General features: G+C 41.1%; 3 protein-coding genes across 4 annotated transcripts in view; 1 reads left to right on the forward strand and 2 right to left on the reverse strand.

Moving 5' to 3' along the window:
* The window catches only part of LOC115739662 (equilibrative nucleotide transporter 3-like), a 469,706-nt gene that overhangs the window by 441,808 nt on the left and 5,199 nt on the right, over positions 1–22,699 (reverse strand). The window lies entirely within an intron of this gene.
* LOC115739661 (probable serine/threonine-protein kinase abkC) lies at positions 6,675–10,882 on the forward strand. Its single transcript, XM_030672874.2, has 5 exons — positions 6,675–6,938; positions 7,511–8,849; positions 9,083–9,352; positions 9,960–10,115; positions 10,501–10,882. Exons 1-5 carry the CDS (start codon positions 6,931–6,933, stop codon positions 10,618–10,620), a joined length of 1,893 nt encoding a protein of 630 aa, XP_030528734.1. The 5' UTR covers positions 6,675–6,930; the 3' UTR covers positions 10,621–10,882.
* Positions 11,852–18,716, reverse strand: LOC115739660 (lysine-specific demethylase JMJ25). Of its 2 annotated transcripts, none has more exons than XM_048285718.1 (13): positions 17,965–18,716; positions 17,723–17,859; positions 16,884–16,989; positions 16,660–16,792; positions 16,499–16,562; positions 15,663–16,407; positions 13,802–14,131; positions 13,060–13,551; positions 12,903–12,975; positions 12,740–12,825; positions 12,529–12,648; positions 12,381–12,448; positions 11,852–12,212 (listed from the first exon to the last, which is right to left on the reverse strand). In XM_048285718.1, the coding sequence occupies exons 1-13, from the start codon at positions 18,517–18,519 to the stop codon at positions 12,200–12,202; spliced, it is 2,922 nt and encodes a 973-aa protein (XP_048141675.1). In that variant the 5' UTR covers positions 18,520–18,716; the 3' UTR covers positions 11,852–12,199. The 2 variants fall into 2 exon arrangements, with proteins under 2 accessions (XP_048141675.1, XP_030528733.1); XM_030672873.2 differs by having other exon boundaries at positions 11,852–12,186; positions 17,965–18,712.

The raw sequence follows: 22,699 nt of genomic DNA on the forward strand, positions 1-22,699 counted from the left end.
AAAAAGGAAGAGGGGAAAGTGTCCCGTTGATCTACGAATCTTTCTCTGTCGTCCCATGTTTCGTTTCTCGGTTTCCTGTGTCGGCGTTGAGATTGACAAAAACCTCGACAATTTCCCCAAGCAAAAATCGTGCACGAGCGAAAGTAAGCAAAAGGGGGCCCTCCTCCTCCTCCTCCTCCTCGTGATGATGGGGGGTGACGCCTTAATTGGCCACAAAACGTGGGATATGCAACTTCTTAGATAGGTTTAGAAAACTGACAAAAAAAAAGAAAAGAAAAGAGAAGAGATAGGTCTAGAAAAGCTGCTTCTTCTTCTTCTTCTTCTGCTTTTTTTTCAGTTTTGGGTCGTCCAAGAAGATGGCCACTTCCTAATAGGGTCTTACTAGCAAGATAGTATGACATTATGACGGTGAATTACTAGTCATAAGATCGGAGGTGGGTCTCGTCATTATTGCTATATATTTTTTGCCATTCATAACACTTATGGTTGAGATTGCACCGTTATCTTGTTCTAGTGTCAGCTTCTCGAATTCCTTTTTGATCTTTGTGCCGCAACTAGAGGGGCAAGCATGTGTTCTTGGCTTTTGGGGTATGAAAAAGTGTTGGGGAACTACTAAAAAAGTTGTTGGTGAGATGATTGAATTGATTGTGGTCCCCATACCACATGATATAGTCACACAATCACTTTCCATGTCGAGCAAATATGCTCAAGGATTTAAATAACCTAGAGTTGTGGTTAAATTTGAGCTTACGGACCAACCAAATTTGGCACATCCGATGAGGAGGATGTACTCGGCTCGAAAATTTATTTCAATTTGTTCAATCACAATCTCGCAGTTTCGTTTGTCAAAGTACTCGAAATTATCTGCAAAAGTCGGAAATGAAAAAGAAGAAAATGGGATCGTGCACCGTGTAGCATGGGCATGAAAACCAGTGCATTCTATGTGTGAACGCGATGTAAAATAAAATACTTTTAACTCTTCATATGCCCTATATTCCATCCAAACTTGTCAAAGTGGCTTCAAGTTCGGGGATAGATTGAGACATTGCGCAAAAATGTCGGCGGGGATGGGGAGAAAATTAAGAACAGATGGGGGGGCGAAGTGAGACTACTCTCAAGCTACACGGATAGAACTGTAATTTCCCACTTGCGTATTTTGGCCTTGGTAATGCTGTCCATTGTCCAAGCAAAAGCACTTGTGAAAAATTTTCCGTACAGTTATTGTGGTGAATATCATGCAGAAGCTAACTAATCTTGCAATTCAAGCTCGACGCGATAGAAGGAAATCACTAGAGAAATCAAATAAGAACGTATGTGATCCGATTTGAATCGATATCTACTCTATGAGAAGAGCCATTTGTCAAGAAATCCATTAGAAATCTAGAGAGCACAAAGTTTACAATTCTTAAGTGCTTCCCGACCCTAATTACACCAAAAGCAAACTGACAAATGTTGTCTCCCAGAGAATTCACATAAAACCCACAAGAAAAAAAAAAAGCCTAAAATTCCTCTTATTTGCTGTAGTGTCTAATAACCTAAGTAGCATTAACACCGACACGTAACACAAGACGCGACACGTCACGACATGACACGATACGATAGATTGACACGTCATTCTAAAAAAATAGAAAATTCTAGCACGTTGGGGCACATGTATATTTTAGTATATACATGATAAATTAAAATATCAGCAGTGAGTTTCTTCTTCTTTTTCTGTTAGGATTCACGAATAGCTTTTTTTGTTGTTGGAAGGGTACATTAATTTTTAAGTGGTTGGGTATATGACTTAAGTATATAGATTTCTGATAAATTTACATTTTGACCCATAATTTATTGAAAATACTTAAAATTGATCTTGTAAGTGTCGAAATGACATGTTAGGATGCATGACTCGCGTGTTGTCGGCGTGACCGGAAGGCTGACCACAATCGGTCGTATGTCGGAGAGTATCGGAGCGTGTCGGAGTGTCGGACATGACAAAACACAACAAAATATGGAGGCCTCTAGAGAGTATTGGTCCTTCCTAATTAATAACAAAGTAGAACCCTATTTTTGCGTGTGTGCATGTATATGTGATATTTATATCCAAAATAGGAGATTCATTCTAACTAGAAAACCATTCAAATTAGAGAATATACTTTGATTGGATTTCTTTTACTGATTCAAACTCGAGACATCTTCTTAATAGCTATGATATTATAGGGGGCAAAATCCTCGACATTTAGTCAGTGTTTAAACCGGTACATGTAGGCCACATATATCAATATGTGCATGCGAAATAACAGGTTTGTGTCACATCCAGAAAAGTCAATGTCTTTGGCTCCGCACATTAGGTACATAGCCGCATTATTGGGAAAATGGCTTCAGCAAATAGGAAAATTGGATGATCCACTTAGATGATAAGGTCAACTGCAAAGGGGCAAAGAAATGTACAACAAGCTCAGATTTCTTTCACTTGAGTTGCGTGGGCGCTATAAAAACATCATTTACTTTTTCGGCGTCCGTGTAAGCAGGTTTTCATAGATCCTCATTGACGGAATTTTCAAAGAGGATAAATGTGTCACACATGTACAAGTTTGTGATTTTTTTCTATCGTGGAAAAAAAATAGGACAAACGTGTCACGGTTGGCGCATAATTTCGGGTTTTTAGTGACTTTCACCCGTATATTTTGAAAGATCCAATTGATAGGTTCTAATGGTGATTTTTACAAACTCGGAGAATATAGAAAAGATTACCGTCGAAGTTCAACAATTTCTCAAGTTACAAGACACTTAAAACACACACACAAAAAAAAAAAAAGAGTTACGAATCATGCACCTTGAAAGGACAATGTCGTGGATTAATTGAGTGATCGAAGAGTCCTCGTTCAGCTAATATTCTTAAGAGTGATTTAACGAGAGAGAGAGAGAGAGAGAGAGAGAGAGATTTCCAAATGCGGGTCCGAAAATAATAGCGGGTTAGGAAAGCCCGAAAAGCCCAAATCTTCACCTAGAGAAGTTTTCTTTTTTTGAGCTGGGCTTGGAAGGGGCTACAATGGCCTACTCTCTACGCGATCCAAACGAGTCCCACTAATCTTCATGTGGCTTTCTAGCCAGCAAATTTAACAAGCTTTTAACTTGAATTTACATGTTCAAGAAAGAAAGACAATTTGTACATCCGAATAGCTCGAACCGACACTAGCGGAGACGTATGACTACTTTCGCAATATAATGTGCGAGAGGACTTGTGAAATTCCTGAAACCTATGAAATTAGCATGGTCGCGTAGCTTACGAGGTGGGTATGTAGTTTTCCCGTATAAAGAAATTTCGAACCGGCAAGTCTGGGGTAAGTTTCTCGATCTGTGGCCATATCCCACCCTATGGAAAAATTGCCAAATATTGTCCAAAAAGTTCTAAATTTATCGCATTTTTACCAATTCAATTTTAAACTTTTTAATTGTGCTAATTGAGGTCTAAATCTTTTCACGTTTTGTCAATTGAGTTCATCCGATTAATTTAGGCAGAAAATCATTAGCGTTGATGTCGAACATCTCACGTGGCACAGCCAGCGATGACATGACAATTTTAATAATATTTGATTCTTTTCAATTTTTTATTTTTTTTATTTTTCCTATTTTTCTTTTCTTCATTGACGTGACACCCGTGCCCGCCAGATTGGGGGATGGCAACCCACGACCGCTCGGGCAAGGGCAACCCTTGCCAGGCCAGGTTCGGGCATCCCTCGCTTGAGGCCAACCACCTCCGCTAGCCATCGACGAGCCTCGGCGATGGCCGATGGAGAGAAAAAGGGAAAAATGAAAATGAAAAAAAGAAAAGAAAAAAAGTAAAGAAGAAAAGAAAATAATTAAAAATAAATAAAATTCATAAAAAATTTAAAGATATTACAAACGTCCATGTCGGCGTCGGCCATGCCACAAAGGGCGGCCAGTATCCACTCGGCGATTTTCGATCAAAATTGGATGGGTTCAATTGACAAAATGTGAAAATGATTAGAATTTAATTGGCTAAATTAAAAAATATATGACTGAATTGATAAAAATGCAATAAATTTAAAATGTTCCGGATATTTTTCTCCCACCCTATGCCCAATATCCTCCTCAATCTAAAGTCGACTCTCTTGACTTTTTCCGTAGTTTTGTTTCCCTTTATTTGGTTGATAAAAAACTGAGGTATTTTCATTGAATTAGGCAATATAGTATTCCTTATCACATGGAGAAATCTCCACAAAATCATATTTTACATTCCTTATTCACCCAAAATTCTTTGGAAATAGACTCCCCTATAGCTTCGGATCTCATACTTCCTGCCCGAACTAACATATGATTTGTCTCATCAGGGTCGCGCGACTCCAGGCCCTGTCGGAGTGGGGCAATGCCTACCTAGCCACCTCTAGTTTTTGCTCTCCCCCTTTCTTTCATATGCATTTGTGCTCGAGCAGAGTTGGCGGAGATGGCGGGGTGAGGCTAGCGAAAACTTGGCAGCCCTTGTTGCGCGTCGGCGACCCGCCACCGCCGCCCACTCCTGCCCTCCTTTCCTTATGGCTATGCATGAATATGGGAAAGGGTTAGCGTTTTTTCCGTTATTCCTCCTTTTTGTTATTATTAGTGAAAGCACGAGTCTTATCAGCGTTACATGATATACCCCGTTAGGTTCCTTTTGGATATTTAACAGAAGGATCAACTTGCACAAAAAAAAAGAAAAAGTTCTAGAGGGCAACCGATTTCACCACCATCACTTCGCCGGCGTCACTCGCTCCAATCGTGTCTCCTGTCCCCGTGGCTGATTCCAAATCGAGGTCCGTGCTGGCGCAACAAAAGACTGGATCATTTCTTCTCCAGCTAAAGTCGACCTCGCGTTCCCGAGTCGTCTCCTGATTTCGCCGCCATGCATCGGATCGGCCGTGTCGAGCCGTCGACGAGTCACGGCACCATCGCACTCGTGTCGCGGTCAACGCTGCGAGCCACCATGACCTGCTCGTGTTGCCGTCGAGTTGAACTCAGGATCGAGTCTTCACCAAGTTGGCTAATCCTTGCTGGCCTGTTCTAATCAAATGTCTATATTTTACTAAATTACAAAACGATCACTATACTTGCTGGATCGCTTGATTTAGATTCTGGTCACGACTTGGTTGATCCTTCAGCTTGATGGTGGCCGCCAAGCTTAATGTCGAGCTTAATCCCATGGTTAATAAGTCCTATTAGGCTCAATGTTGTCTCTCATGGATCGTTTATTTTGCGGAAAATGAATGGTTTGGATAAATTTCTTCCTGAAAATGATCGCGTGTATCGCTTGAAATAATTAATCAATAAAAGATATTTAACTACATATACCATGAATGCCGGGTTATGCTTTGAGTATAATATCTTGTTTTTTTTTTAAACTTTTCTCATATGTTTGTCCGAGTTGATCAATGATTAACGTGACAATTATAAGTTTCAAACCAGAAGTAGAAATTATATTCAGATTCGCAAAAGTAAGTATGATATTCCTGATTTTTTTTTTATGGAAAACATGAAGCGGTAACTTGTGTAAAATACTATTGAGCCGGAATTCGACTCAAATATTTTTGCCGAAAGTTGTTTGATCATCATGAGAAGAGACAGGTTCTATGACGATTCAGCACAGGAAATATCGCAGATAGACAACAAATTCAATGACTTCACTTCAAACATAACCGACCGTACATGATAACTTCACTTTGAACAAAACTGAATGTACACAAACCGTGCCAAAATTTAATTGACGACAAAGCCTAAGAATGTAATCACCTCAAACGAAATTGAACGTATACAAACTATGCCGTAGTCTAATCGGCGACAAAGCCTAAAAACGTGATGATGCAATGTTAGAACTTAATCAACAACGAGGCACCCCCGATATGCAACAAAGATATACACCCAACTTTAATCGGCAACTCGAATATGGAAATTACAGCTAAGAGAACACACGTGAATTTAATCGATGACTCAAGTCTAGAAACTATAATTATAGTGTATGAATTGAGAGATAATAGAAAGACAAAATGTTTGTTTGTGCGTGTGCGCCGAAGAATATGATGTAGATATTTAAAGCCTACGACCGACTGTTATAAGCATATATTACAAAGGGAGGTTACAAGCATAGATTACAAACAGTTAATACACTGACTCCATTAGCTTGACAGCATTTTCGACTCCACTATCTTGACAATTGTTGACTCTTCAAGTTATCAATAATTCTATTCATCTCTCATCGACTAAATCTATCACATGCCGATAATAACTAAAAAGGAGGTCAATTTTTTTTAGTGCAAACACATACCTAACATTTAAATAATATGCTTAAAATTCTCGATAGACTTTTAAAGGAAGAAGTATTATATATGATAACAGCCTTTGAATGATCGTTATGCAAATCATCTTTGGGCCATAAAAAAAAACAATTAAATAAAAATTATTGTGGGGTCTACTCGTTTAAAAATTTGCGGCTCATTCTCACAGTCGTCCAAAGACTGATATGCTTGCAAAGTCCATGGTATACCATCCGTCTAGTTTCCTTATCGAGATAGATAAAAATAATTTTTGTGTTTTTCTTTTAATAGTCAAGAAAATAAAAATAATTTAAAAAAAGGGAAGTGGAGACTTTTTAGGTCGGCGAAGGACCGCAGGCTTGGCTTAAGGCCCAAGAGAGAACACGAAGTCCAATGTCCATGGGTCCACGCTCCTCCTCCTCCTCCGCCTCCTCCTCCTTCCTCCGCCTCCTCGTCTTCGATCTCTACCCCCTTCCTTGTGCGACCCCGCCGTTCGCGTTCGGGCATCGAAGTGGAGAACTCGATCTCCCGGACACCCCGCTCGTGACTCGGTCGATGAGAAAATGCTGGCAACGACGACTCTCCACCACCTGCCCACGTTGACGCCCTCCTCCGCCTCCTTCCTCCCGTCGAGATCGCCATGTCAAGGTCAACCTTGGTTCCTTTCGTTCTCGCCGTTCTTTCTGTTTTGGGCATGTCGATTCGCCGTGCGCTTGGATATGGGTCGTGCAAATTTGTGGGGGCGGTGCAGGTTTCTCTTCTGGGTTTCCTTGTTGAGCTACTTCTAGAGGGTTTCCGACGGAAAAAATCGTTTCTTGTAATTTGGATCGGTGGTGCGTGTCTTGAGGTTTATTTTGTTTCCTCTCTTCGTGATTATAGGTTTTCCTGTAGGAGTAGTAACAATGCGTTTTTGAAGGCGACGTAACTTTTTGCAGGCTTTCATCTTTGTGGGGGAATATGTGCTTTACCTGTCCCTTTTGGTACATAGTTAATAGTGGTTTGCGATTCCTTCGTTATTAGTTTCCCTAGATAATGTAGCGAAGTAATTTTTCTGGATGGTAGTTTCCAACAACCTGGGAGATGCAACTTGTTGCTAAGGATGGTGAGACTTAGTTTTGAACATCCTATGGTCATTCTGCGGCCTGTGTGATTTAGTGATGAAGCGAGCTAGCTCTTGACTATTGAAACTGGCTGTAATGTTTTTAGTTGTTTCAATGCAGATTTTTGACGATTTCTAGTATCAGGAGAGTTGTAAATTCAATTTCAAGTAATCCGCGGAGCAGTTACACTGGAGTTACAAAGTGTGCGGCAATCGCTTCAGCTGGGTTGGCGGTGCGACCATACAGGTTATATGGACAGTGCAGATTTCCCAGAAGAGGGCGTGATGTTTTCCAGCAATATAGTCCTGGACAATGTTTCTACATGTGTTATTTGTCAAGGAAATTTTCTGTCTTCTCTGTAAGCAGTGCAATGAGCCATCATGCCCAGCTCACTTGGAAAAGGATCTCGCAGAAGTGCCGTTCTAGTGGCGGTAGTTTTCCGCGCACAAATAGGATAGCTCAAGCAGTCAGTCTTGGCTTGATTCGCTCGCCGCTTGTTGTTCCCGGTATTTTTGCTTTCACCACAGGGCAGCTAGCATGGGCAGAGAGAAGTTTTGTCGAGGCAGATTATTACCCATCACCGAATGCTTTCTACAAGCGTGCCCAGCACGGGCATGCTTTTGTCGCATCGCTAGTGTACTCAGTTTATGAAGGCATCGTGTTACTTTTGAGAGCTCTGTATCTAATGATTTTGTTCTCACCCAGCATAATGATGGCACCATTTGCGGATTGTTGTGGAACCCAGTTTCGGAGATTGTGGCTTCAGGTTGTTCACCGAACACTGGAAAGAGCTGGTCCTGCATTTATAAAATGGGGTCAGTGGGCTGCTACAAGGCCAGACCTCTTTCCTAGAGACTTATGCGCTCAGCTCTCAGAGCTTCACATGAAGGCCCCTCAACATAGCTTCAAATACACAAGAAAGAGTATTGAGAAGGCATTCGGTCGCAAACTCTCTGATATATTTGAGCATTTTGAGGAGGTTCCGGTGGCATCTGGCAGTATTGCTCAAGTGCATCGAGCTTCTTTGAGATTTCGGTACCCTGGTCAACAGGCAAAACCCATGGTGGTTGCTGTAAAGGTTAGACATCCCGGCGTTGGTGAATCCATTAGAAGAGATTTTGCAATCATCAACCTGGCTGCAAAAGTTTCAAATTTTATTCCTACTTTGAAGTGGTTGAGATTGGATGAGAGTGTCCAGCAGTTTGCAGTTTTTATGATGTCTCAAGTTGACCTTGCAAGGGAGGCTGCCCATTTGAGTCGCTTCATTTACAATTTCCGGAGGTGGAAGGATGTTTCTTTTCCAAAGCCAGTGTATCCTCTTGTTCATCCAGCTGTTTTAGTGGAAACTTATGAGCAAGGGGAAAGCGTCTCACACTATGTCGATGGACTTGAAGGACATGCTCGCCTTAAAAGTGCACTAGCTCACATAGGGACGCATGCACTTCTGAAGATGCTTCTGGTAACATTTCATTTATTAAAGCTGGCCAAAACATGAATTAATTCTTTTTCACTATCTAGTTTGATGCTTCAGTTAAATCTTCATTGAGAAATGGAGGACTCTTTGGTCGATATGTGCAAGATCTTTGAGTGACATAAGTGGCCCAATATATGACTGCATGGAACTAATGTGACCTGAGTACATGTTGCATGCTTTACCAGCTCACTTAAGCGTTGGTCTCATGTTTTTTGCAGGTAGACAACTTCATTCATGCAGACATGCATCCTGGGAACATCCTTGTCCGGGTAGCTGAGAACAAATCTTCTCGGAAACAGCTGTTTAAGTCAAAGCCCCATGTTGTATTCCTCGATGTTGGCATGACAGCTGAACTGTCTAAAAGTGACCGTGTAAATTTATTGGAATTTTTTAAAGCTGTAGCTCGTCGTGATGGCCGTACTGCTGCTGAATGCACACTTAGATTATCAAAGCAGCAAAATTGTCCAGATCCTAAATCCTTTACAGAGGTACTGTTTACTTAGTGTTTGTGGCATTTACTTTGTTGAGAATTGAATCTTTTCGAAAATTCGCAATATATAGTACCTTCTCAAATGATCTAGAAAAATTCAAAACCTTTATCTGCATGCCTTCATATTAATTATGAGCATCTACTCAGTATTTCTATTGTCCGACTTTAAATTGATTTGTCTGTTAAAATTTTCACTTGGCATGAGTGATGAGATCTTTCTTATTAAGAATAGGCAATTCCTAATTAGTCTTTATTTTCTTAAATATTATATCTTTTAGTTGGTTTTTAACCACCCTCATTGATGGATTAGTATCATGAGGATACTTGTTTCCTGGTGATGGCACTACACTGGAGAGTTTTGGTACTCTGTTATGGATAATTAGGCCACTTTCTAAGTGCCTGAGAAGGATCCATTTAGAATATTGTTTTGCAAAAGACCCTTGCTTTTCGCAATGTAATGACTGCTTGTAATAGCTTTTTGTAAATAAAGAGCTTATTGGCTCACTGATGCACCTCATGAGAGCTTTTTGCAAATCACAGTAGTTAATTTTCTTTCTGTTATTATCCTTTTCTAATATGAAAATGTCAAACAAAATGAATGACAGGAAGTTGAGGAGGCTTTCAGTTTCTGGGGAACTCCTGAAGGTGATAAGATCCATCCTGCCGATTGCATGCAGGAGCTACTTGAGAAAGTTAGGCGTCATAGAGTTAATATTGATGGCAACGTGTGCACTGTGATGGTAACTACTTTGGTTCTCGAGGTAATTTCTCTGTCTTGTTAGCTTGGCAATTTGAAGCAACTGAAGACATGGCAAATATTACGTGAAGCAATGATGATCCTTGCATCACAATTATCTCAAGCTGTTCAAACTGATTCTCTTTCCCAAATCCCATTTTATTTGCAATGGCATTGGGCTTTTTCTGTAATGCCTCTTGTTTTTGCAATTCCCTTTAGCCTCTTCCACTCATTTTTCTATGAAATAGCTGTTGACATATATCAAAGAGCATGAAGATACAATTACCCTTGATCTGGGCTTCGGGCTTTTTAATGTTTTTTTTCCAGCTCACGTTCATGTTTGTTGTAGTGTTTGTTTATGTCAATTAAACAAGTGATTCATTTCTCATGGCTGGTTGATGGTTGTACAGGGTTGGCAGCGGAAGCTCGATCCTGGGTACAATGTGATGCAGACTCTGCAGACTTTGCTGCTCAGAGCTGACTGGGCAAAATCTCTTTCCTACACGATCGATGGGCTTATGGCCCCATAAGAAGGGTTTTCTCTGTGTAGCTACTCTTCCGAACAAATTTGACAGCGGAAACGATCCTAAGTATACAGGCCTTTCAAGAAATAACAAGCGGGCTACAGGACCTCTTTTTTGTTTTAGGTATTTTTGCTTGTACTCAACCATATTCTTAGTTTGATTTCGTGTACTTAAAAACAGTTCCAAAAGTTTTGACTGCTGAGTTTGGACTTCCAACCGACTGATGCGAATTGCTGAAAATGGAAATAAGAGTCTTATTATTCCCCTTCTTGACTGCTTCTTCCATAAACTTCGGTGCAACCCATCTTAGATTTCGATATGGAGTCCGCCTCACTCACTGATATGGGATGCAGAAGAGTCAGTTCTGGGGTTTAAGAGTCCCTACGAGTGCTTAAAACGTACGAGTCGTGGCGGGATTCTAGCTCTACCCAAGACCATTTTTTTTTATATTCAGTTGTCAAGTTAGGACTTGGGAGCACAATCAGATGCCACTGTGCTGGGTGCAATCTGGATCTTGTCATTCGGTAGTAGGAGCTACCAAGCAATCTAATGTATGGCAGTGCACATGACTTAGGTTTAAGGGGTAGTAGGAGCTACCAAGCAATCCATTTTTCATGTGATATTTTTCTTGATCAATTTTCTTACATTAATTTGTTTTTTTCAAAACACATGATAGGTAATCAATTTTTTTTTTATTTGACCTTTTTGTTAATGAAGTCATTATCCTTTTTAGCGAATTTGTGTTTACTTTTTCTTGAAATATCTTACTTATTATATTAAAGTGGCTATTTTCGTCAAAATTGAAATTATCTTTCTAATAATATTATTATCTATTTCGTTGCTATATTTCTTTTCATTTGTCGAAAACAATTACGTGTAAAAGATAGATTTTCATTAATAAAAAAATGTGACAAAAATGCACTGGTCTCTTGAAAGTAATGTAAAAAAAAAAAATGTGACAAAAATTGCACTTGTCTCTTAAAAGTAACGTGCATTGCATATGCCAAAGGATCACCGACCGTAATAAAATGAAAGTTCAGGAGCATCGTGTAAAAGTTGGAAGCTTTGGGGCAAAGGCGTGCTGCACACCAGCCCGGCCCAAAATTCAGGGGAATTTTGCGTAATTTCCCCCAAATTAAACAAAGTTTTTGACTTTCAACCCAAAAAATAAGTAAATAAATAAATAAATAAAAACAAAGTTTTTGACCAAGAGATGAATTGGCTGGCATGAAGGCTTCAATATGTACCTGAGAATCTATTGATAGAATGGTCAATCAACTCAATCTATTTACATTCCGAACCAATTGATCTCCAACTAATGATTTTCCAACATATACATGCTGAATGCAGTTGATGATTTGAACTTCTGTACACAGAGAGAGAGAGAGAGAGAGAGAGAGAGAGGTATCAAAATTTCTGTAGGAAACATGCCCTTCTATCTGCCCAAATCATAAATCCAGGGATGCTGAATATCTTGATGAAGCAATCTGGTCAAGACCTGGCACTTCCACATGACTTCCCCTAACATGCCAGAATCCTTTCAAGATACTCTGCTAAGCCTCGGCAACATCCCTGAGAATCCACGTCAGTCAGGACACCTTTAACCACACTCAGGTAAGTAAACAAGCAAGTAAAATGTAGGTACACAAGAACAAAAAGAAGCAAAATATGAGTGGCAAACACCGAGTGCCCGACGTAAGAGGAGAACAGAAGAGAGAAAAGGCGAAACTAAATCATAGGGAAGAAGCATTTGGACTGTTACTCACTTTATGGATGTAAGGTCGCATATTTCGTCAATTGCTCTGCTCAAACTATTTACAGTCATTTTCTTCACCTGCATCACGATAGAGGCATTGTAGATGGAGTAATTTCGACATCCACAATTGGAAGGATAATCCCGTTAGTAAAGCTTACCTCGAGCTTGTCTACTCCGGCCTCATGATCTTCTGGAAGGAGGCGGAGTTCGTCAATCAAATGGATGCACTTGGCGGCGCTCTCAGGTGAAACAAAGTGCAGAATTACATTTACACTAGGCTGCAACGATACATAAACCAAATGTGCCATGAAGAAAAGAAAGTAGTTGGTAAAGCACATTAATGTAGTAGCTATCAGAAATTGTTATTACCTTGGGATTTCTAATTTGATAGGGGCACCCGGCAGGAATAATGACAGCCTCGCCAACGTGTTGCTCAAAAGTCCAGGGTTCGATTTCTAGAAAACCAAGAGAGGATAAGTCAAAATAAGGAAATGCTGAACTATATAGCGAAATATGATGACGGACATCGTACCAAACTCCTCCTTGAGCCTCAACTTGTGATATTCATCAAGAAAGTAACACTGATCCAGAATTGGATGGACAACCTGTCACGTGCAAGGCATCAGTCCAACAATCTGGGATATTTGGGGGCCCATATATAGGCCGAATTGACTACTTCATCAACTTACATGCTTCTGAGATCCACACGGCTGCATGAATTCAGCAGAGTATCGCCCAAAGTATTCTACAAGCTTTGGCACATCTTCTCTGCGGAACACATCCCACTGGGCACCACAAGATTTTCCCACTTTCTTCATGTAATGGTTATGGCTTTCTGTCTGATTCTCATAAAGCTTCTGCTCTTTAGCGTGTTGGATATCATCCATTGATGTGCTATTGTGATCTTGTTTCTGTTCGATATCTCGGTCAATTAGACAAGTCGGTTCTTCCGAGGCCGTCGCCAGCCAAGTAAATCTTGCCATTTTCTTCCGTATTTGCATCTCTTCTATACTCACATCGAGCTCCTCACTTGAATTTTCATTGTCAGTTCCCAAGAGTTCACCATTTGGAGCACCAGTTGACTCCTTTTTATCCTGAGCCTGGCGCTTCCGCATCAGCTTTTTGATTCTATTAATTTTGTCTGGCGAAACATCATCTGTAGTATTCGCCAAAATATTAACCTATTTTTAAAACAAAGAAAAGGCATAAATAGGAATGGTAAGACACGTCTTCTGCATGCTCATTCTTTCATCATCCATCTATGCAGGCTAAGAGCAATGCATCTTATAAATAACACATGCATGGGATTCAGAGTTAAAAAGATACAAGACATAAAATGGGCTTCGTGGTTCCAAGCATGCAAAACATAAGCCAAAGAAAGAAAAAAACACAAGAAAACTGAAAAAGTAACTGGAGGTTGGAGCAACATACCACATCACACAAGTCATAGCACAGTTTTGACCCAAAATGTGCAGAGGGATGTTCATTAGGACTGCGATAGGAGATATAAACATATGGACCAATTTCAGCTGACATATTTTCCAGAGGCAACACTGTGGCAAGATTTAAGCGGCCTAGATCTGGGTTCATGTAATCCTGAAGTGGTAATGCAGAGAGAATTTCAGCATAATGAGCAGGAAATTGTTCACGAAAATATCGGGAGGAAAGCCAACTCTTTATCTCCAGTTTCTCATGTCGAATACTTTCACGTGCTTTCCCTCTAAAAGAGCCAATAAATGATTGTCTCATGCTGATTTCTACCTGCCATGGACAACATAAGCTAATGTAATATCAATTAGCACAGTGCACTAAGCAAGGAGACAACAAGAAAATCATTGGAGCATGTACGGACCGAGCAATGATTAAAAATATCTTCATAAATTGTGAAAGGTCCCAAAAACAACATAGCCGGAAAAATTACTCCATGTTATATGGAGGATAGCGAATCTATAATGCTTTCCAGAGGCAGTGGAAAAGGGAAAAGAAATTCAAGTTAAAGCCCAATGCCTCACTAGTGACTAGTGATCCTACCTATCACGTGTCCAAAAAAGATGTAAACCTAGCGTTATGTTTCTAGTTGCTGCTCATTGCATCTTTAAGTAGAACCATAAGCCTCAACTTCAATTTAAGCAGCTTCATAATCGCTGCCATTGTTGCTATTATGGATTATCCTTGCTCGCATGGTCTATCAATAATTTTCCGGCTCTGATGCCACATGTGATTTGGCTGGGGTAGAAGCAAAATAATTCCAACTACCAACTGGTAATCGGAGAATCACCAAAGTCACCAGCTTTGGTTCAATTATAACAGTTTAATCTGACTATATTAAGTAGGATCCCATCAGAAAGATAATATGCATATGCTTTTACAGAACCCAGAAAAATCATAGTTCTGACCAGACTAAGATTAGGCACAAGTCACCCTATATTTTCCATTTCGAGGATAAAAGTGGCATGTTTGCCAAAAAAGCTACATTAAGAGATTGTTTTGATGCACTAGCCAAGAGCAATTTCTTAATGCGTGAATTCTAGGACAAACAACAGATTGGTCAGTCCTTAAGATAATCAAACATGTGGTCTTAAATAGGCAGTTCTGTCATTAGGTGGTCTGTAAAGTCATTGGATCTGTATGTCTCAATATATATATTTTTTACTATAGCCTGCGCAAATATATATGTATGTCATATTCTGAAACGTTACTCAGGGTTTCAATTTCATTCCAACGACAAGAAGATCAACTTTAGCAAATCTGACATCATATCTACCTGAGTTGCTGGTCCTGATGAAAGAACCATTTGAGCCATTGTATCAATGCAGACTGCAATGAATTCTCTCAATGACTTTGCAGATTCAACATCAGAATTTGCTGTTCCATACTGTCTAATCTCCTAGGTCTTTCAGCTGAAGTCTCTATCTAATTCTTCATGAGTCCTACAGGAAGGACTCCCGCTCGAGTGAAGCCCATAGCTCGCAAAGCAGCTCCCCCCCCCAAAGAAATACGACCTCTCTGAGGCTTGTTACGGAATAACATTTGATCATCAGTAAAGTCAAGGAACATGAAAGACCATTTTGAGCCATTGAATACGGGTTTATTCATTTTTGGACTGTTATGGGGGTGTCCCTATTTTAAAACATATAAGGAAGATCTCCATTCTATTCTTTACGTTCACAACAAGAATCTAATAGAGAAGCCATATGTGATGCACATTGAAAGGAAAAGGAGGGTAATCTCTTTTACCAGTAACTTAGATAAGGCATTTTACATGACGAATAAGTCAAGTAGAAACACTGACCTCAGACCACTCCAGGCAAGGACTGGCTTTTGATGCTTCCTTTTCATTTTCACACCTGGTAATGCCAGCCTCAAGGTAGGTACAGAACATAGCAACCGGGTCCCAACTAAGACCTGATGTCCTCCAAAGTATGTCACGTACAATAACTGGATGACCTCTAACCCAGTGCTTCTGAAAGTGCTCGCACTTATCAGCATAAACTTCCAATGCGGTTGGGTAATACAGGAAGTTATCATTCGAAGTTCTCCTTGTTGCTGCCTGTTGCAACTGCTTGCTTACAGTTTCATGATTATCCCCATGACACAAGGGGCAACACAAATTACCATCTAAGTTTTCTCGTAAATCATAGCTGCAAACAAATTCTTCAGCCTTTTTCTCTAGCTCTTTACTCCAGTTTACAGGGAGAAAGGATTGCAGGTTGAATTGGCCATTACCACAACAGTCAAACTCCCATGGTGGGCATGATACATCATTGCCGTTACAAGCTTTTGAAGTGGTTAACGGCATTGAAACAGTTAGAGATTTACCACCATATTTTTGCTCAAGTTTGCTTATTGACTTTGCAGAAAGTTGTTTATGACCCTGAACAGAGGCTTTCCTCTTTCTATCATGTTTATTGTTGGGTAACTTCACTCCTTTTGGTAGAACACCTCGATAGAAATCCCAATAACAACTTAAGCAAAGAGTGTTAGAACAACTTGAACAGCTCCTATGGAGATCCAGGATCGATGTTCTGCAATTATTGCTGCCCCAGGAACGATGCCAAGTGTCAGATATGTGATCCCAACTTATTTAAGAGACTAAATCATGGAACTTCTAATTAGCAAAGGACATACCAGTAATATTGCTTATTAAAGCCACATTCAGCTTGATGGATTTGAACTTGAGAAACTTCCACTCCTGCAGCAAGTAACAGATATTAGATCAATTACAAATTATATCGACTGCTGAAGCATCATATCGATAGAAAAATTCCAATAACATGTGAAATTCAAACCTTTTAATTTTGCCTCAACCTCAAGCTCAATGCTTCGTTCTTGATTTATTTCTTTCAGTACAGGAAGAAGAACAGAGATCAAGTAATGAGAATGTAAAATTTTGTCAGCTCTACTGTCATCACTTGAAAGTTCCTGGAACAAGAGATCAGAAGATATAAGCAAACGCATCTAATGCAAACAAGGAATCCTCTAGATCACATGTCAATAAAATCACAATTCACACCTGACAGGCACTGTCCTTATATTTGTAAGCCAAGCACACCTTGCACCTGCAAGTTTTGCGACAAACTGGACATTCCATCTTAACTTCTTCTTGTGTGTCGAAGTACCTGGATTCATTTGAATTTCATATCTTACAGACCACGGAATATGTAAGAAAACTAAATAACGAAATGTCAAAAATGACCCTTCCTACTTGTTAACAATGACCAGATATGAGATAATCAGGTTGACCTTTCTAGAGATTTGAAAAGGAAAATATCAATACTCTCAAAAGCATGGGCCTGAAAGGATATTTTTTTCTTGACCGTATCACAATGCCAAGGATTCAGAGTGGTATTAGCCCAAGAAAGGATGGCAATGTTTTGGCTATCCAGTCTAAGCAAATAAGTTATGCTATAATTCAAGTTGACCACAAGTTTAGCAGATGTACTACAACACAAAGACATGACCACCTATGCTATATCCCCACGCCAGAAAACTGACTAGTTTCCATTGTCCCCTGTATGCAGAACCAACTCTCGTGTAAAATCGACAGTCCAGATCCTTTATTAGCAATCAATTGATTTTTACCCTTTTCCTTTTTCTGCATTTATGATGTATCAAAGACAACCTTCCTCACTCGAGCAGATACTAAAGTCAAGATGAACACACTTCAATCTCTAAATCCAATGAAGATTGATAGCATCCCAGGAGAAAAGATAAACATTGATAGCCACCAACAAAAACTGATAATCCACAACAATTCAATTGAGAAAAAAATAATAAAGGAACAACCCACCATTGCAACCAAATAGAGACTCCGAAAAAATATCAAAATCAAATAATCACAGAAGCACTAACCGCCCTTTGATGCACTCCAAGCAAAAGAGATGCTTTCTACAACTCGAACACTTGATCAAACTCGCGGCATTGCTGCTCTTACACCAGTGACACTTCTTCCTCCCGACCTTCTCCACATTCCTTTTATATGGCATAACCTTGCGATTACCAAACAACGATGAATCAAGAACAAGCAAAGGAAACTCCCCTGATGGAAGCAGACCCAAAGAGGACAACAGAAGCACACGACATATAGTACCCACCTGAACTGCCCCAATTGGCAGTGGCTCAAGATTCTTAGAACGGAACCGCCTCCTCGGAGCAACATTAGCATCGACTCCTACCTTAACATCGCACTGAGAACCCACATTGTCGTTTGCACCACCGCCGCTCTGCTGCCGCCGTGCGGCGGATTGTGAAATCACCATAACGCCATTGGGCAAACGCCGCATCATATCCTCGCCGCCACTCCCCTCCACCTCGCGCCGCTTCTCCGCCTCTCTCTTCACCACAATCCTCACCAGCTCCCTCGCCAAATTCTTCCTCTTCAGCCTCACCGCCCGCTTACCCGGCTTCTCGATCTTCTGAGCCCTAATTTTGAGATTGTGGAGCGGAGGGACCTTGCCTTCCGATTTCCCAGTACCCCTCTGGATCTTGAGCGACTCGGGCACTTTTTCCTTGTGCTGGCGGTGCTTGCCCTGCAGGTAGTGAATCTCGCAGAGCTTCTTGTCCTCCATGACCGGGCGATTGCACCGCCATTGACGGCCGTCAGTCCGGTTGCACCGCAAATGGTCCGGCAGAGCCTCGTCTGCCTTCATTGCCAGACCGTCAATCGAATTTTCCCGGAAAAAAAAAGGGGATTTTTCCGGGAAATCTTGTGATCTCTGGCCGAAAATCAGCAGACCCAGGAGGTGGGTTTTGCGCTTTTGTGGGTGACGAAGGAAAGGGTTTTAAGCATATGAGGTGGGTATTTATTCTGGGAGAGAAAAGAAGCAGAGATTCAGATACAGTGTGTGGGGGAGTGGCATTCTTGATAATTGCGAGGAAACAGAGAGTCTAAATTGGCATTCGAAATCATGAATTCCTTGGGTTTTAAGCGTGATTTTGGTCTGGATTTGGATTTTGGTTGCCCAGAGATTTTATCTCTTTCGAAAAGATTGCAACTTTTTCCTGGCCAAACCCACCAAGATCCGTATATGATATGGTTTTCCCTGATACGCACTGCAAAACTTTGATTGCGGCATTCATTTTCTCTATATATTCTCCTTTTCTGATCCATTTGTGATTGGCTTCTCCTTAATTGATTTCTGCAGCACATTATTGGGACAGATCAGGGGAAATATTATGGCTTTTATAGCTTTGAACTTGATGTATCTGAAGGTTTCTGGACTTGATGCGGCTGCTCTGCTCTAGAGGAAATGACAGATGGTTTTTGTTTACGCTCACAGATTTTGGTCAGTCAATAGCGTAATTTGCAACCCATAATGCCAGCTAATTAATGTTGTGAAGCAGATATTTTTCCAAGTCATCATGTTTTGAGGACCTGTGATGGTTCCCTCAATTCAGGCAAATTCTACGTTGTGATGTTACAGGATCACAGGGAAAATGTCAATGAGCATTGTTGATGTGTTGAATCCGCACAGAGGTCCTCTAGGCATGTGTCTCTCTGCCCCCCACAAATCCTGCGGAATGAATCGCAACAAATTCCTCTCGCACCTATCGGATAGGTGATTCATGTCTTCTACGCTCTACATTATGAGCAACTGTTAGGTGCTCGGGCAGCGATGCCCGTGTCTCGATTGCAACGAGTGATCACGTGCGAGAAGAAAGGAGTACGCTCTCGATAATTACTGTATATGATGACTTTACCATCCGCTCACTCAATTTCATGAGATTTGGGACGCTTTGCTTAGTGTTTGTAGTTTGAGGTCGACAACATTTAGAAAGTGGACTTCCCTTTCTTGGATTCGCAGATTTATCAGCTTGTTTCATATCAGAAAAAGCATAAATTTTCTAATTATCCTGAGGACGACACCAGGAATGGCATAAGACCCTCTGTTGAAAATGCACAGGCATGAATAGAAGAGTGATGGCCCTCTTAAGCCTACAGTCTCAAGTCCCATGGGTTAATCCTGAACAGGAGGCGGAAACTATTTGAGTTCCGATCCCGGCAGGGGTAGAGCGGGAAATTCCCGCCCTTCCTAGAACACAGTTTGCGGGGAGAGTCGTGACATCGGCTCGCCGAGGTGCAGGAATCGATCTGTGAAGTGATGCGATAAAGTTTTTGGTCAGGAAGATGAATGAATCCCATTTACTTATCCATTTGAGCAATTTGCAATCTTTATATGCATTTCCCAGTCCAAAACCAAGAGGGATGGCATTTCAAGATCGTAGGCTTTCCTTTTTCATCACCGCAAACCCAATTCCACAGTAGTTTTCTCCTGAAAGTCAAAGCTTTCGGCACATGTACATTGCTTGGCACGCCATAAGAAATTCCTTTCCTTTATTTTAAAAGCTTTCGTGCTGATGGAAATCAAACCACGAATATTCTTCGTTCTAGGAAAGTTAAATCGAGTTGATGGCAAGAGGCTTATTCAAATGCGGTATTTGCTCATATACCCTTTTGCAGAAGTTAAGCCTAACCGATGTTTTCTCACATAAACGTATTGCAGAACACGTCGCCAACTAGGCAATCTCAGTTCCCCATCTTGCTTGTCCGAGCGGGAAGTGAACGTATATGATTCTTGCTCGCGTCTCATTTCTCCCGTCCCAGAGCGAAATTGCTTACCCTTTAAATTACGTCCAAGACCAGACAATAAACTGTTAATGAATTGGTTTGTTGTTTCTTTAATTTTCGTCATAGTTAGAGGACGCGCGAAGGAGATGTATATGTTGGAGAAAGCCTCAAACCAAGAACTGCTCTTGCGACATTTTGCAGATGAAAGAAACTTCATCTTTGCCTATATGTAAACTGACCAACTGTACATGATTTTCTACATTTTCCTAAGTATCGGTCAAGTCCTATCTAAAGCTTCACAATTTCTACATTGCCTAGCAAAGAAAGAATGATGACAAATGATGAAGAAAAATCTAGGAAAGAATTGGAAGTGAAGCGCTTCGTTATCGTCTGCGGAGAACAATCTTTCCTTCCGCGTCTTCGAGAACGATGGGCAAAACTTCGTCAGGCGGAGTGTTGCGCCAAATGCGGAGCCTCTCCGACTCATGCCCCATTTGAGCGAATTTGTCGGCGGCTCTATTCCCTTCTCTGTAAACGTGAGTCACGATGCAATTGTCGAGCTCCGGAAGGATCAAGTTGATGTGGCTCAAATGATGTTGAACTTCGGCGCACTTGACCTGCCTCCTCTGCGAGATGATTTCGACCAGAGTCTTCGCGTCCCCTTCGAGCCACACGTTGCTCCATCCGTTCTGAAGCACCAGGTCGAGGCCTCGCCGGAGCGCGGCTAGCTCGGCGATGGTGCTAGTGGTTCTCCCGATGGGTTCGGCGTAGCCAAGCAAGAACTTGGCCCTATAATCCCGGAACACCCCGCCGATGCTGGCTTTCCCGGTCCTACCCCTCAAGGACCCATCAAAGTTTAGCTTGGTCCAACCGAGTTCAGGCTTTTCCCAGGAAACCGGAATAGGTTTCTTGTGAAAACTCCTATTGAATACACTCAATGGACATGATTGGATCAACCTCTGGCGTATGAAACTCTTACATGCCGTCGCCAAAAACATTTTCTTAGCTATGCGCTTTACTTTCTCAAACTTCAGCACCTAAAATGAATAAAACCAGCAACAATTCTCCGGAGAAATTGAGAGAAAATGCAGGACTCAACTCAAATATTCGATCCGTTATAAAGGAATTGCTGAATGTGGTAGGAGAAGAAAGCACCAGGAGGACCTATACGTCACCTAGGGTTAAATCAAGAAAGCTGATGAAGAACAAATATTAACCTCAATCACTAACGGCGGACTCGCGATACAATCGGCTAGCCCCAAGGAAGATGTTCGCATTTAAATGCGGTACTTTGCAAATCTCTGACAAAAACAATGGGGATCACCCTCCTCCTTGTAGATGATGAACATGCAATTTTCATGCAAAGTTGTGTCTTATATAATGGTTTTTGAGTGCAGAGGGAGCAAGGTACGAAGATTCAGGTTACCTTAACAACAAGCCATCCTTTCGACATACAGCGAAGAAGAAGAAACAAAAACAAAGAACAGAAACCTTCGTGACGAAAGCAACACATGATATGTCGTGCATGTTTCTGAAACAGGAGTTCTCGAGAAGAAGTTTTTGCATGCTTCACCCCATGGATAAATGGACTTCTAGACGTGTGAATGTCAAGTTAGTGGACGGGTTTCATTTGGTTCCGACGGTTGACAGTTGACTGTTTTCCCGCCTTGGCCCAAAGAAGGAAAGCCGTTGTTTCAACTTTGAGTTCACCAGAGTCATCCAAATATTGGAAGTTAACCCTTAATTTTAGGTCCCATTACCTGTAAAACCTTTTTCTTCGGAAAAGGATGAGAATATTCGGTGCTTTTCTCCTTTTTATTTATTTCTTTATATCTTTTTGGTATTTGCTTCTGACTAAAAAGGCACACGGATGTTCACAAGTAGAGCTGCTCTTTGGGCATATTCGCATCGAGCTTGCTTGGGCGCGAACCTCCCGAGGTCCCGCCTTAGTTCGCCCACTCCGATCCGAGGAAAAAACACGGGCGACCACCCTTTTTTATTTTTTATTTAAATTTTATACTACTTTTCCTCTATTATATTAGAAATTTGGGCATATTTGGTCCGTACATAGCTTATAAGCTTTGAATGTGAAAGTAAACTTACTGATATAACATATTTTATATCACCTTCAGAACTAGATGGGCGGGCCGGATCGTACCTCAAGGCCCTTGCACAAGCCCGTTCATGTTATGAGCAGCCCAGGTCACCGGCCCATTGATCAGGTCATCCCACCAGGTGAAAAAGAAAGGGATAAACTAGAG

The sequence above is a fragment of the Rhodamnia argentea genome, chromosome 9 (assembly GCF_020921035.1).
Source record: "Rhodamnia argentea isolate NSW1041297 chromosome 9, ASM2092103v1, whole genome shotgun sequence".
NCBI classification, from domain to species: Eukaryota; Viridiplantae; Streptophyta; class Magnoliopsida; order Myrtales; family Myrtaceae; genus Rhodamnia; species Rhodamnia argentea.

Excerpts from the sequence above, each read along its gene's own strand:
- LOC115739661 (XM_030672874.2), top strand. Across the intron at positions 9,353-9,959 it reads ATCCTAAATCCTTTACAGAG|GAAGTTGAGGAGGCTTTCAG; the intron begins GTACTGTTTACT and ends AATGAATGACAG. Across the intron at positions 10,116-10,500 it reads TAACTACTTTGGTTCTCGAG|GGTTGGCAGCGGAAGCTCGA; the intron begins GTAATTTCTCTG and ends ATGGTTGTACAG.
- LOC115739660 (XM_030672873.2), bottom strand. The coding sequence starts at position 18,519 with ATGAAGGCAGACGAGGCTCTGCCGGACCATTTGCGGTGCAACCGGACT. Across the intron at positions 13,552-13,801 it reads GCTATGACTTGTGTGATGTG|GTTAATATTTTGGCGAATAC; the intron begins GTATGTTGCTCC and ends TTTTAAAAATAG. Across the intron at positions 12,649-12,739 it reads ATCAAATTAGAAATCCCAAG|CCTAGTGTAAATGTAATTCT; the intron begins GTAATAACAATT and ends GTATCGTTGCAG.